The sequence below is a fragment of the Cyanistes caeruleus genome, chromosome 5, assembly GCF_971803275.1.
Source record: "Cyanistes caeruleus chromosome 5, bCyaCae1.hap1.1, whole genome shotgun sequence".
NCBI lineage: Eukaryota > Metazoa > Chordata > Aves > Passeriformes > Paridae > Cyanistes > Cyanistes caeruleus.
Window position 1 is genome coordinate 22760935 of NC_141705.1, and position 16236 is coordinate 22777170.

Genomic DNA, 16236 nt, shown 5'->3' on the forward strand with positions numbered 1-16236 from the left:
TGGCAAGACACTAAACCAGTTGTTTTCAGTCCCTCCTCCAGTGTAAGGAGGTTGGACCAGTGACTGCCTGAAATCCTGAAATTTCAACCAGAATTACTTCAGGATCACAGTTTTTGTTTCCATCCTTACTAATGTCCCCCCATTCTTCCATTATTTCCTATAGTTTGGATCATAGTTAGAAGACAAGGTAAGCTTTACTCAGAAGACAAGAAAAGCTTGTAAAGCCTTTTGGGTTTTCTTGTTTATGGTGCTCTTAAAGGTCACTTGGAAGATGGAACCTTCCAGGGTAGTAAAACCAAACACTTGGGGAGCTGTGGGATAACTGTGGGTAATATAGAAAATCACAGTTTATTTGTCTAAGGGAAAGAAAAGAGGCAGGTTATAGGCAGCAAGAATAATAATAGAATTAAATTAGGGAAGACAGAAAATTAAGTAGGGGGTCACAAGAAGTAGAGCTGCTCCTGTCAAGTTCTCTGGATTACTGAAGAGGAAAAGTGATAGCTTGAATCACTCGAAGCATTTAAACACTGACCAAAATGGCCTTAGCAACTCTGTGGTGAATTGAGACAAATATGTCTCTTCATCTGTAAGTTGCTCTCTATAAGAAGAAAAAACAACCAAGAAGCAAACTGTGAGAGATTTACCTTATAGGCTGTATTAAAAACTCTGCTTCTAAGAAGCTTTGTTGTTACCACAGACAAACAATAAAAAGCCCCCAAATCAAGGAAATATTTTTCTCTTTTTAATAAGATGGTAAAATAAACAATAGAAACAAATGTTTCAGGTTTATCCAGTGAAATACAAAAAAATTCCATATGCCCTCAAATCATTCAGAAGCTAATGTTCCCAACTATTCCTATTAAATCTGAACTGCTTGGTGTAGACTGCAAAATGCAATTTCAGAAAGCTGCAGGAGGGTAAAGCTGTATAAATGTAAGGAATGGAGGTAATGAAGTATTAACTGGATGCTAAATTGCTGCTTATCATGTTTGCAATGGGCAGTTTACAATCTGTTTGTCCTGATGGATTTAGCACAAGGGAGCCTGAAGTCCTGGCAATTTCTGTCTCTGCCTAGTAATTGATGGCTAAGCTGTACCCACAAATCATGTGTTAGCACCAAAGGAGTTTGGGACCCTGCTCAGCCTAAACAGCTCCACTGCACTCAGAGGAGCAGTAGTAAATGGAAGGTAAGGAAAAGTTCCAAGAGATAATGGGTTGGAATGCTAATGACCCAAGCTAGAACAAAAGATGGAAATGCAATTTCTCAAAAAGTACAAACCCATTTAATGTCTTAATGAGTTATTAAAAATCTGTAATAATGATTCTGTGATTTGAAGCCAAATTAGTATTTTTCCACATTTTTTTCTTCATGCACTAAGCTATTGGGCAAATTATGATTGTCTTCCTGTTTTACTGCAGAAACTAACATGCTTGCTACAGAAATCTTTTTTTCTGTAATACTTTGGCCGCTCTTCTCAACAGCCAGAAACTGTATCTTTTAGGCATCTCAGTCATCTAGAGCATTAAGCAGGTTGAAAATTGTGCTCATTTCTTGAAAGTAGAGGATAATTCCCAGCTTTATACAGACTTCTTCTTACCCTGTGGAATATATAAAATAAATTTCTACCCTGATAAAAAAATGTAATTATCACAAGGATTGTCTCGCAACCAAAGAAGTATGTATCTTGAATGAACAGAAAATAGATGTGAAATCTATACTCCGCTATCGAAGTTGTTTATGCAGCAAAACATGTTTGTCCATCATTCTTATTTTCTTAATACCAAATAACTATGATGTAAAAAATGGAGCTTGTCAACTGAAATGCATAATTGGCCTTCTCCTGAAAAGACAGATAACATAGCTCCCCAAGCTGAAAATGGGGATGCTTTCTTCTGGGCGTGTATGATGTGTCTTCTTTCATTCAGAAGTGCTGGTATTTCATAGGGCGATACCTGAAACGAAAGAAAATAGTATCAGAATAAAAGAGGAGAATAAAAGTCTTCTCTAATTTATCTCAAGTGTCATAATTCTGACTTTCACAGTAATTAATTCTTCTTTTTATTACAAAAGAAAACAACATTGTAGCTAAAAGGCAGACAAAACAGATGACGCACATCAGATTGGAGCAAAAGACTGAAACTGATACCTGACAGCTGAGTAGTGGCTCAGGTACCTGCCCCATGAGACTGTGATACAGGAACTTGAGCAAGGCACACCAGGTCTTACCCACTTCCAGGGAAGATGGCAATGGAAGAGTGGGAAGAGCCAGAAATGTTCACCACATCCACCTAGCTGAAGTGCTCTTCTGCAACTGCATTTCCCATTCTCTACTGCTATATGGCAGGACACATTTGGAAATAATTAAATGAAAGCAGTTTTTCCACATTCACAAGTGAAATGCTTCTCCCTAACCATCAATGACACCTTTGAATTTGGACTGCAGCTCCCAGAGCTCCCAGAGTCCAATCAAGCTTATCTTACTTTTTAGAGAACTATGCAGTGCTGAGGGAGGGGAAGAGGGAGGTGGAGTGGAAGTACAGCATTCCTGTACTTCTAACTTGCACACTGAGTGAAAAAGCAAAAATAGTTTGTCACCCATTCTGGTAGCTCCCATAGCTCCAGGCCTGATTACAACATCTGTCTACATTTGCTTTTACATGATAGGAACTGGCTTCAAAAATGTTCCTTGGCTGTGAAATCGTACTGGAGGCAGCAGCTGCCGAAGTGAGCTAGAAAATGACAAGTGTAGGCAGGATACATTGCATCAAAAATTGATGCCAGCTAATGGAGCAGTGGGTTTGAACAGCCTGCACAGTGCCCCTTATAGTCCAGTTCTGCCAGCAAGCAGGAGTGTTTCCCTTGGAAACCTTTAGTGTCTCTTTTGGAGAGAAACACATCCTGGCATGCATTTAGTGCAGGACCCAGTAATTGTGCCAAGTACCCTGGAATATGCTCAGCAATCTGATTCTGTGGGCTTTTCTGTTCTGAGAGTTGTCATTTTAATCTACGATTAAGACTGGAATCTCTTATGGAAGCAGAAACAGGAGGAATTACCTTTCATGATATTTAAAAAATAAATACGTAACTGATTGCATACAGTTCTGAAAACAGTTTAAAACTGCGTGAGGGCATAAATCATAGAATCATAGTTATCAACAGGAATTATGGTGTAAAAAATGAAGTCTTACAAAAATGGCCAACTGACAAAGCCAGTAGGTCAGTACTAGTAGGAACTTCTCCCTTCAGCAGCTTCACACCAAATTTTATGATGACTTTAATGACAGTACTATCACTTCAGAGCACTGAAATTATGCTTTTCAGAAAAACTGTCAAAAGGATAATTGGAAGGATCCCAGCAATTTAAAATCACACCTACTGTTCTTCACAAATACCTGCATGAAAGCAGCTTAACTGTAATCTTCCTCTCACTCCTGAGCTCACTTGTAACATGCCTTTGCTAGAATGTCTTATGAGTTTCACTGTTTTCTCTGCATAATTTCTATCTTCTGTTGTTTGTGTGGGTGCCTTGCTTGAAGAAGGTGAGAGAGAGATTCTTTTAAATATGAAAACATTTTTGTAAAGCCACAATCACATAAGGAAAACAGGCAAAGAATATTTTTAGTTGCACTTTCTGTTTGTGCTACTAAGTTCAGCAATGATGGCATTTAAAGACCTCTTCAGGAAGGCAGCAGCATGAGCCAAAGCCCAGGTAATACCGTAGGTATACCTACACTGAAATTTTCTGGCATTAGACTGGGATATGCACAGTCAAATTTCTAATTTCCTGTGGGAGTGTTTCATTAAAAAACAAGGACAGTGATGATAATCTGAATGTTGCTGGGTAAGAGTCAGCCTCTCATACACTTGTTAATCTCTTGTGCCAATCCTTGCACCCATAGGGGGTTTCATGCCTACATGCTTCTCAGATTTTAAGAGAGGAAAGGAACCTATCAAATTCTTTTATTTTACAATTTCTTTGACAGAGGTTTTCATCTTTTTAGCCATACACCATGTGTTGTCTCTGCCAGTTACCTGTCATCTACCTTATGTTCCAGTTTTATAATCCATTTCACCTGAAGATAAGATCATGTCTTAAATTCTATATTCACTGGAGACCAACTTGTCTTATTTAACTGTACAGCTACACTATTACTCAGGAAGAAGTACAGAGACATGAAGCACCTTCTGTGTTCAAGGATCTCAAAGCTCTTTACAATGACAGATGGCAAAAGGCAGTGTACTAAAAATCATTGGCAGTTGCTGATGTGGAACTTTCATTAGCTTTTATGCAGCCTTTGCCATGTCTACCAGTTTTATTAAAAGAATTAACAGGATGCAGGATACCAGGATTCTTTTATCTTTTCCTTGGGGCATTGATTGTCAAAGAGATTGACACATAAATAAAATGTTTGGGTAATAGTGACCAATTTGTGTGAATTTGTTCTAGCATCAGCTCAAAGCTGATGCAACACTGGGCACTTTCAAGGAAATATAAGGCCCACAACAGTTGGCTTTAAGACACTGAGCCTTCCTTCCTTCCTTCCTTCCTTCCTTCCTTCCTTCCTTCCTTCCTTCCTTCCTTCCTTCCTTCCTTCCTTCCTTCCTTCCTTCCTTCCTTCCTTCCTTCCTTCCTTCCTTCCTTCCTTCCTTCCTTCCTTCCTTCCTTCCTTCCTTCCTTCCTTCCTTCCTTCCTTCCTTCCTTCCTTCCTTCCTTCCTTCCTTCCTTCCTTCCTTCCTTCCTTCCTTCCTTCCTTCCTTCCTTCCTTCCTTCCTTCCTTCCTTCCTTCCTTCCTTCCTTCCTTCCTTCCTTCCTTCCTTCCTTCCTTCCTTCCTTCCTTCCTTCCTTCCTTCCTTCCTTCCTTCCTTCCTTCCTTCCTTCCTTCCTTCCTTCCTTCCTTCCTTCCTTCCTTCCTTCCTTCCTTCCTTCCTTCCTTCCTTCCTTCCTTCCTTCCTTCCTTCCTTCCTTCCTTCCTTCCTTCCTTCCTTCCTTCCTCCCTCCCTCCCTCCCTCCCTCCCTCCCTCCCTCCCTCCCTCCCTCCCTCCCTCCCTCCCTCCCTCCCTCCCTCCCTCCCTCCCTCCCCCTCCCTCCCTCCCTCCCTCCCTCCCTCTCCCTCTCCCTCTCTCCCTCCAGAAATGGCAGCACTTCATCCAAGAGCTGTCAGGTCTCTATCTGTCTCTAATTTCCCCAAATAGAACACTGTTCTGTCCCTAGTCATTCATTGTATCTATTAATGCTGCCTTTGATGCAGAGAACACAGGCAGAGGACAGTGGCACTACAGGAGAGGGCTCACACTTTCTCTTCATGCTACAAACACATGACTTTTATTCTGCCCTAACCACTCTAAGACTGAAGTGCAGCTTTGGTGTGAGAGAGGCCAGTGAGAACTGCACTGTCAGTCTGCCCAGACTCCACGTGGCCCCACCCCAGGGACAGAAAGATTGCCACAAGGGCAGGACACAGAAAGTCACTCTTTGAGACAGGCTTCTTTAGCCTCCAAGGGAAAGTTTAGCCAAAACCTTCCCTACCCAACAATGATTTCAGGGATAACCATCAACAAAACCATGTTTCTGAATGCTCCAATACCTTCATCTTACATTTGTGTATGGTGATTTGGCTCTTACTCCCCCTCTTTAATTTCTTCCTTCAATTATTCTTTGCCCCCAGTGTTTAGGGAATAGCCATTGAATCAAGCACATTCAGAAGTGTTAGTCCTCATGGTTTCTCACACTAGATACATCACACAGCATTTTACAGCTGCTGAAAATAATAGTTTATGCAAGTAGTGTTCTTAAAATTGCCAGTTGATGCAAGTAAAGCTTTGTTAAAAGCACTATGCAATCTCTGTTTTAGCTGAGGATAAACAGTTCTTTCTTACCACCATGCAAATTAGTAAAGTGGTGTCATTAGGAGAGACAGATAAGTCATGTCCCCAGAGCCTTTTTCTAGCATGCTCTTACTGAACAGCATTGGCTCTGAATGCAAATGTATGCCCTGAATAAAATGTTCATGCTTCCAATCTAAATAAAATTAGGGTAGTTAATGTCACAGCCTAAGGAAATACATTGACAGCTGTCATATGTTGTCCTGGTTCTGGCCAGGACAGAGTTAATATTTTGCAGTAGCTGTGAATGCATTAGCCTGGAGCTGTGTGGGCATGGCTAGGAGATTATTCTACACCACCTTATTCACTGCCAGGAGCAGGGATGAGGGATTCTCCTTCCAGGGAGAAGGGTATTCCTTTCAGTGGGGAGAAAAGCGGGGAAGAGCCAGTCAGTAATGTCCCAGGCTTTCCATGTATTGCCTTTTGTTATTGTGTTCTTATCTCATTGCTGTTTCCAGTGAATTGTGCTTATCTCAAGCCATGATCTTTGCCTTTTGTGCTTCCAGTTGGAGGGGAGAGGAAGTAAGCTGCAGTGTGGTTTTAGCAGGACTACTGAATTGGAAAATACCATTCCTAAGCCATGACACATGTAAAGTGCATTTCAACTCTTGAGGGACATGGCTCATTTACTTTTTTCTAGGACAGTTGCTAATGTAGTACTAGTTTAATAAAAGATGGCAGAAACAGAGGATTCTTACCTTTGGTACTCAAGTGTAGTTTTAATGGTTACCATGAAAATACACATTGACTTTAAGTGATCTATGCTGAAAAGATTCACCTTTGGCAAAGGCACAAGTGCAGAAGTTGGTGCATTTTTTATTAGCTGAATTAGCTGTCAGTGCAATAGTGAATAACAAAGCATTTGGGTGCATTTCTGTGTGCACATACAGATAGAGATATACTGCACAATTCGATCTAAGTATATTGATAAACATGGCAACACAGATACAGTCATATGTTTATCAATATATTTACATTTTATAATCAACAGTGTTGTCTTAAGTCTAAAGACTTTTAAAATACATTTATAGAAAGAAATGTCTTTTTCTTGACATAAAAAGAAAACCAGGAAAATTGTGATGTGTAATTGATATCTCTCTATGGATGTGTATTGATATCTCTCTCAATCTACTAGTAAAAGCAATACCTCACTTTTGCAGACTGGAGCAATAAGCAAAGAATATGCAAATAGGTCTCTCCTGACCATTCCTTTGGCTAAAAAAAAAGTTTTTAAGCTTTTCATCTTAAAATGTGCTGTGTTAAGGGCCACTGCTGAGGCCATCATCAGGTTCTCCAGCTCATTAGCTATAATGATCGTGATCAGAGTGATCCTTGCTTTTACATTTCCTCCTCCTCACAACTGCTGTTACACCTACCACAGCTGCTGTGTAGGTAGTCTCCTGACAGAGAAATCAAACACTTAATGATTTCTCTGAGTGCAGCTCCAGCTGGCTGAAGATGAGGAAAAGCATAACTCATCTTGCCTGTCTGATTCAGGGCAGGCATTGAGGTAACTCTCACCAACCAGACAGAAGCTAGTTTTGAGGCAGGGAAGGGCAGACATTAGCAGTATCCCCAGTGGAGCTCTCTCAGGTTTCTAGCTCTGCCTAGAACCCTTCCTTATCTGAGGCTCGTTTCAGTGGTCTGAAATGCACATGCTTCAGGGGAGCAGCTGTCAGTGATACAAAGATGATGGGTTTGATCAAGAAGCTCCCTGGTACATACTTCTCATCTCCATCCCACCTCCTCTTTCAGAGAAAAACCCACACTTTATCAAGCTGATGTAGGCTAGGACTGTCTTTGGCAGTTCTTGGAATTTGATTTTTTTTGCATTTTTTCAGCCTCTGTACTCAGCTTTCATTTCAGGTGCAGTACTTGTAACACAGATTCTCCCTGTTGAGCAAACAAACTTTAGCAGCATTCTAGAGACTTCACAGAGACAAACCCAGCACTCATGCAAAAAACAGTTTGCAATTTCCTTCCCCAGCCTCAATACCACGAGCACTCATAACTAGTAAGCTTTCCTGGAACTGAGGCACCCACAAACACAAGCAGTAATGACCCGGATCTGACCTTATCAGATGAACAGAGAAGAAGGGGGATTTTTGCAGGAAGTAAAGCAAAACTAAAGCAGAAAGTGCTTTTTATTATTTTCACAGAGTATTTAGCTCTGAGACAGTATTCCTTTAAGCAATGTATTCAAAACAAAATATGATGAAAGGCAAGATCTAGATCTAAGTTTCTGCAGACACATCCTTTAATAATATTTCCACACAATGTCATGTAACATTACAATTTACAATGTATTCAGCATTATTCCCACATATCTCATCTGGATTTCACCTCACTGCCAGGTATCCCTCTGACAGAAAGACTGTCTGGGAAAGCAAGCCTGCTTCTGTACAGCACTGAGCAAGGATTTGGGGTTTCCTCAAGATACCTAATCTTTTTCTTTCAGTCATTCACACAGAGATTAAGGAAAGGGAATAATTAATCCCAAAGTGTCCTGGATCTCATATATTGTCTCACAGAGCAGCTAAAAATCTGAAAAGCTATTCCATCTCTTCTTTCTATCCTTTAGTTCCCAGTGGTTAAGATAATAAAAGCAAAAGGTTGCCCCAACAGTCACTCCCACCTCTAGCAACACAAAAGTTGAATTTCTATGGGAATGAGCCATGACTTTTTCCCCCTGCTTCTAAAAGATGGATTTTAGGTGGATGGAACATTCTGGAAGAAGAACAGAATTAACAAAGCATGCTAATGATCAGCTGTAATACTGTATAAGTGAAGGCACTGCATACAGGTGAGCACCTGCTTAGCAGCACATCCTATTTCAAACTTAGAAATGTCTTATTTTTAACCCAAGAGTAAAAAAAGCAATTAAGTTGGGTGGGTACCTGACAGACATGGAAATGGGAAGATAAAGGTTTGACTCAGAGACAGTTGACAGATTTCATAAAAATGGTGTAGTACTGAAGTGTCTTGGAGGAATCCCTGCAGAAAAGGAAGAAGCTGCCCTACAGAAAGGCTAATGGGGCCTGGAAAACACCAGCTCAGTCAGAAACTGTGTCCAAATGGCAAACAGCTGAACTCAGGTAATCTGAGAACTGCTCTCAGTTATGTCACAGAGTTCCCAAGTCATGTTACCCCTTTGTGTCTCTTGATATCCTCATTTTAAAATAGTAATAATAACAACTTTCATCTTTGTTAAGTCTTCACAAGATCTATGGATGACAATCACTTAAACAGGGGTCAGTTTTTTAATAACTATAATATACCATCCTATAACCCAACTAGTCTCATTCAAACTCCAAAAAATTATCTAGCTCAGTTATTAATTTACTATAGAATTACCTCATCTTCTGTTAGCAAAGCTATTCAAAATTTTTTCTTTAGTTCTGTTCTCAATGTACAATTTCATCTTCACAGTTCCACGTGAAGCACAAAAATCAAACTGCTCTTCAGTACATAATTTTTTTTAACACTATAAAAAGATAGCATGACATGATATTGAGTTTCCAATAAAACTCCATCAAATTTAAATAGAAATAAAAAGGAAGGACCTCCTTAAGCTTTTGACCTAAAAAAAAAAATCACCATACACAATAATATCATGCATGCAAGTAGCCATCACCTGGTCTATGCATTTGAAATATTAGTCTGTATTACTTATTCAAGTAGCATCTGTTCTTTTTCTAAGCATTAAAAGTATTTTCAGGAAGGGGTATCTCTTACTGCACATTTCTATGAAGATTTCTTTCCTTACATCTGGAATTCCTGGAACAGCTACTGCAGCACAGTGGCTGTGGAAAGCTAGGACTGGGCAATTAGTTTTAGTTCTGAACAAAAACCAGCTTCTTGTCATTCCTTCTGACTGGTGTAAGAACAACAGAGCAATCAATTGCTTTTGCTTCAGGAATTTCATAAAGAAGCTAATTATTTCAAATATGGAATTTTCTTCAGAGATCATTTGCAAATTGCTTTTTTCCTCTGCCCTTGTCAGAAACAAATGTCAGCACAATGCTGAAGTCTAGGACACAGTATTTTACACCAGAAAAAAGGTGTCAGAATTTGCACCAAGGTCTGCAGGGACACACAGGCTAACACATATGATTATAGATCACTTTTGATAGCAGAAGTAAAATTGATTCTCTTTTCATGCCACCTAGCTCTCACAAATACATTATCCAGTTTTTCATCTCATATACTTGGCTAGAAGTAATAACTTATTTTGTGCAGATATCCACACTATTAATTCTAAATATATGAGTCAAACCTGGATAATCAGAGTTGAAAGATGTTTACTTACCTTCTACAGCTGATCCACATGACAATGCTCTTGCTCAGGAATTACAGGCAGTATCTTTGTGGTCTGCGCAGGAAGTGGAATCTGTTGTTTGCTGGTTTTTACTACTGAAAGTTAAAATAATTTTTAACCATATTATTAACAGCAAATATATCTGCAGACTGTTGGACTTGCATATGCAAGTCTGAAAATAATTGAGACCTATCTGAACACAAGACAGAGATGAACCGTACTGAAAGTACTAACCATGTTTTGTATTTAACTTCCTCTTTATACTAGTAGGACTACAATGTGCTGATTTTAAGTCTACCTGGGAAGCAGCTTGAAGGTAGGCAAATAAATTTGTGTGAAATAGATTTGTGAATAAATTGTAATGAAAATCCAAAAGCATGCAAATTTGAGGTTATGTCAGAGTCCCCCAGAATACAAGCCCCTACATTCGGCCAGGTAAGCAGAAATGATGGAGATTTAGTGTGAATTCATTTTCACATAAGGGCTGCAGAGATTGCCACAGGTACAGAAGGTGTGGCCTCAGCTCACTTGTCGTACACACAGAGCTACTGGGTAGCCAGTTGTCAACAAGATGATAGCATACACCTCAGAAGCAGGATGGGGTGAGGTGATGCCTTTAGCACACAGATCCTGATACAGTATCTCAGTGAAATACAGATAAGAAATTGCAGAGACGGCACTGTCAGGCACATGCACACAGAATTGCTTATCCAGTGCATTTTTCAAAGAACACAAATAATATTTTGACTCCAGGTCCATCCTGTCCCTGACTATCCATTACTTCTGTAAACCTACAAATGGGTTTCTACTGAGCTGTCAGCAAGAGGATAAACTGTGCCACTTATATCTAGCTATGTTCATTCTCCACTGACTACATCATTTGGGCTTCTCTCTTTACAAATGCAATTAAAAAGTAGAGTTTGGATCTTGGCACTCAAGCAGCTGAATATAAAAAGCAAAGTCAAAATAAGACCGGGGTAGTTTTAAAAAAATAACAATGGATCTTGCTTCACCCACAGGATGAGTCTGGAGAGAATGGGAATATAGGCTGATATCCCCTTCAGTGCCTGCATGCAAACTGAGTAGAGAAAAGGTCCTTTGTGTGTCAGTGCTCTATGGAAAGCATACGGGGGCTATAAAAAGCTCCCTAAAGTTACTTGCATCCTATAGATTTTATCCTTATTTTTATCTGAAATAAAAGGTATTAAAAGCTCCAAAGTAATAAGACTTGATAATTTTCTTGGATATGTTGCATTTCAGAAACTTTTAAGTCTGTGTTAAATATTGAATACTATGAGAAACTTTGCTTTTTCCAGCATTATTCATGTGAGTTGCAGAGGGATAGTCATTCAGCTATGTCAGCAACTAAGGGACCACGAAAAAGGTGATGTTTCAGTTAGCCAAGATTTAACAAATTTCTCTTATCTTGGCTTTGCATCTATTTGCTGCTGTAGATGTGTATTGCCTGTTCTCTTTGCTAAAAAGGAAATGTATTGCAGAATACAAGGAGGAGTAAGTCTGAACTCACTGGGATGTCAGCCCCAACACTACTGAGCCAGCATTTGCTTCTATTTCCAACGTGTCAATTAACCTGAAGCTGTGGCAACACATCAGAGAGATGGCAGAATTTCCCCTATTTCTTCTAATCTTGTAAGAAAGGAACTATTATTTTAATAGGATAGCACAGAAAACAATACAGGATTTCAAATGAGAGGAAATTTGTCTTGTTGTTTCTTCTGTCAAAATTACAGCTGTCAAGCCCACTTATATCAAATGCTATGAATGTCAAAAACCCTAAGCAGTCTGGGAAACAACTGCAGGCCAGGAAGCCTGAGGTTTTACTCTCCGAATCTTGGTTGTCACTATGAACCTGCAATGTTCTTCTTTCAGGATGAGTTATAAAAATACCATCCATCAGAATTAACTTAGTATTACTGTGAGCCAGACAAGTGCGTCCAGGAATCTTGTATTTGTATCCTAAAATGTAATGAGCCAAACTGTAACTCCATGAGGCAATGGAGTATCACTGAAAATGAGTATACTGTTTGAGCAATGTAGAACAAGGTACTATGCTTGAAGTAAGGCTGCCCACAAAGATAGCAGAGTAATAACACGATTATTTTAACAGTATGATTCCCTGTCTGCATTGGTCAGTTCTAGCACAGAAATGAGAGCAAGCCTTTTTTTCAATCACATCTTATGCCACATTCAAAATAGAATAAAAATAAACAAGGAATGACATTCTTACTTTCTTATAGGAAAAGAAAGTCAAAATGGGAATTTATAGTGATAAGATTCTGGTAATATAAATTCCCACTTAAGTATAACTAATCTAATTATATTAATGAATCTTCCAGACCCTACTAGGCAGTTTAGGTATTAAATGCCCTGATTTATGCAATCTCATTCCTCTACAGCTTATTTTATTTTTTTTTAAATAATGTAGCCTACAGTTCACACATACTGGCCTGCTCCCAACAAGTAATTTTGTGCCATGTGCCCAGGATCATCCTTTTTTTAGGATACAGCTACATGAGAATAACTTCACTTAGTCAGTTACTAGTAATGGAAGAGGTACCAAAGTGGTTTAGGGAAAATGGGCTAACAAGAGGAATAACAGCAGGGTAAGTATAACTTTCTTCTCTTTATCTGCATTGGAGACTGATTTAAGCAGTAAGCTGCAAATGACAATTCGGCAGTTTGTATCTTAGTTCTTTTAAAACTCTGTGGGGAATACATTATAGTCCTTCTTATTGCCTTTATTAATTTATTAAGCTGTTCTAAAACCTCTTCTACTGCCTCTACAATTTAAGAAAGCTCTTCAAAGAAATTCTTGCAATAAAATTCTCTTATGTGGGAATCTGACTAAGTTTCTCTGTAGTAAACAGAGCAAGGAAAAGCAAGGAAGTGGCTTCAATGGGTTATTTTCCATGTGTTCTTACTATTAAGTTCTATTTGATGAAAATGCTCTGTGTCTGGAAATACAGATCAGCCACTTAAATATTTATTTCTTGCACTAAAAAAAGAGTACCCTCTCTTCTTTCCCTTGAGTTGTGGATGCATTTAAGGGCAACTCTTTTTTGCCAGTTCATACCATTCAAGGGACAGTTATTATATATAAATGCAATGGCAGGACCAGCTCTCAAGTCCAGAAAATGTGCTTTGTACATCCCATGGCCTAGTGCATTTTTTTTTTTAGCTTAACAGCCCAGACAATGTTTAGTCATCATTTATGACCAGAATGCTATAAAGGTCCCCTCCCCTCACTATATGTGCTTAATCCTTTGCAGTACTGTGAATTTGGAAGGTTGTAAATTTAATCTTTCCCTAGAGAACATTCTATACATTTTCCCCCCTATCCTCCAGTCACTGGATTTTATGACAGTCATTCATGGATATAAAGCTACTAACAGTTTCACAAAACTAAAATCCATGCTGTAAATTACCTTTTTGTAGGACCACACTGACATTAAGCTAGTAATTTACTGAGTTTCCTAAGAAGCTTCCTAAGAATTCACTCCCATTCTCAAAGTATAAGCTTCCCTCTTCCTTCTTCTATTCTTAAAATAAGAATATAATTTCTTAACCTCAAATAACCTTTTAGTAGTACCTATACATCTTTTCATCTATATGACATACTGTCACATCCTCTCAAGTACTCATTACTGTGTTTCCCGGGCAATTGTATTGTCTTCAGTGGATCTCAATGGGTTTTTTTTCAAGATTGCAAGCTGTGCTCTAATTATAGGGAAAATATTGTCAAGAGCTGTCAACAAAGTCATCTGTAGCTATTTATAATCCATTATCATGGTAGCAAATGCTAAGTTTAGCAACTGTGGAAAGAATAAACTCTTCATATGCATTTGATTCCATTTTAAATTATATTGGTATAAACTGTGAAATTGATTGTATTGACTGAAATTATGGTGTGTGAAACCAAGGAATTTTATATTAAAACAAATCCCATTATAGCAGTTCATGCAACTAAGCATCTTTCTGGGTTACATGGATCAATTGTAGTGAGGAGGCACTTAAAAGAGAATGACAGACCAATAACGGATTCCTATTATCTTCAGTAAAATCTAGTAAAACCAGATTTGAATTTCCATAAGACACCCTCATCGAGAATGCCTTAGATACACAACATTAAAAATGTCATTCTGAACACGTGATAAAACAGGTATGATATTAGTGAAGCTAGTCAAGACAATAGATGTCAGAAAAGTAATTCCTTTCCTACAGAATGAAAATAATGAGCTCATAAATATATCTCAGAGATAGCCAGTGCTTTAAGAGCAAGAAGCATAAATTTTACCCACAGGAGAGTTCAGACAGACAAGAAGCTATTCACTTTCTTCTAGGTAAAATTGAAATGCCATGAAATACTGAGTTGCAGACATAAATTATTGAGTCTTTTCTTACTCCTGAAGAACTTACAAAACAAAAAGCCTAGTACTTAGGCTAGTCAGATTTAAAACCATTTTTTTCATTTGCTAGCTTTGTATTTTTCTTGTCTTGAAGGGAGTTTAGTTTGCCATTCAGAGCTACTATTCTGTATGTTCCTGTTAATTTTTTTAAAGATATAGTTCCCTTCACAAAACCCAAATCCATGAAATTTATTAAAACATTTCACTCTTTGAGCAATGTCAGTAACACTCAAGCAACAACAGGTAATTTTCCCTCACACAGATATTTGTTGCCAAGTCCAGTTTTCTAGAATCCAAACATTGAGTTTAGCCACACGGTTTAATTTATCTGAGCTAAACATACTACACTTGTCAAAGGCCACAATTTTTTACCTATCTGAAACTCAAAAATTGCATTTTGTGGGAATTTGATTCTAGAAATAGGCTATGAAGGGCCAGCAAAACCATTTATTGAGTCCTGCTACAGTCATTCATTCCAAGCTTTGGTAGCAAATTTTATCAAGAGTCACAAACATATAGAGCATACATACACATGTGTGCATTTCTGTATACTTTTCGTACACACACAAAGCATTCAGCTGCCAAACCTCAAAACTGGCACACAACATGACCAAAAATTAAAAAATTCAAAGTCATTAATGCAACACACTGGGAAGACCGGGAGAAGCATTCCCACATGATATAAGTCTTCATATAGTTTTATTGTCATACTTATTTCTTTATAATAAAAATGTGTTTCCTTAACATAAGCCAGATTGAATCTGGCCAAGGTAACTCTGTAGGACCATGGTAACTCTGAAACAAACCTGAAGCATCTCTTGGGAGGAAAATCTTAAAAGATCTTTCTTGACCTCCTCAGGCCTCAAGATTTGTTAAATTTTGTTTTACTTTTATATTACTTACCAGGAAAAGGGTGAATTTTACCAGCAGATACAGTTCTTCTTGCATGCCTGGAACCCTTTCTTCTCAGCACAGTAGAAACTGATGTTGCTACTCTCTGTTTATAATCTGCTTTAAACAAAATGTGTCAGCATCAACCCTGATTAGAAGGAAAGCTTGTAAACCCCTTATTATGAAACTGTTGAATACCTTGGAAAGTGTACAAAAACTCAGGAAAGTGTTGGAATAAGGTGATGAGGAAAACCAAGGACCAGATGATTTGTATTTTCCTGAAGGAAATGTTCTAGAAATTTCATTCAGATTTGTCCCTTTCAAATTATTCCTTGCCTTTTTCTAGACTGTGTACCTTGAACAAATTTTAGAAGGCTATCAAGAAAAGTACATGTTTCAGTATAGGTTTGGACTCTCAGTGCTGACAGTGGAGTAGCAAGGATGGAGTGTACTGGCATACTAGGAAGCTGACAGATTCCTTGCTAGTGTGGGGTGTTTATCTTGGAAAGCACAGTCTGAGAGAAAGCTCCACACCACTGACAAAGCTAGAGCTGGATTGGGCACCTCTAGCTGTTCCTCAGTACCCAGTTCATAAACTCTCTGACTTTTCATCCTTCTGCTGCTCTCTAAATGCTGTGCTTTTGATGCCTTAAGTTTTAGCTTTCATATTTCTCATATTCTGTGTTGACTAGCTTTGAGCTTCTTATTAACTGTTA

General features: G+C 38.6%; 1 protein-coding gene across 21 annotated transcripts in view; it reads right to left on the minus strand.

Moving 5' to 3' along the window:
* Positions 1-630: 630 nt before the first annotated feature.
* Positions 631-16236, minus strand: part of TMEM156 (transmembrane protein 156) — a 30064-nt gene continuing 14458 nt past the window's right edge. For 7 of the 21 annotated variants that reach the window (XM_086888552.1, XM_086888551.1, XM_023925360.2 and 4 more), the window contains 3 exons: positions 15533-15637; positions 10194-10297; positions 721-1953 (listed from right to left, as the gene is read on the minus strand). In XM_086888552.1, the coding sequence (XP_086744678.1) occupies positions 10197-10297; positions 15533-15637 (206 nt within the window). In that variant the 3' untranslated portion in view covers positions 721-1953; positions 10194-10196. Of the gene's footprint in view, positions 1954-6680; positions 7778-9238; positions 9369-10193; positions 10298-15532; positions 15638-16236 lie in introns of those variants that run through there. The other 14 variants (XM_086888553.1, XM_086888550.1, XM_086888543.1 and 11 more) reach the window with 11 other exon arrangements.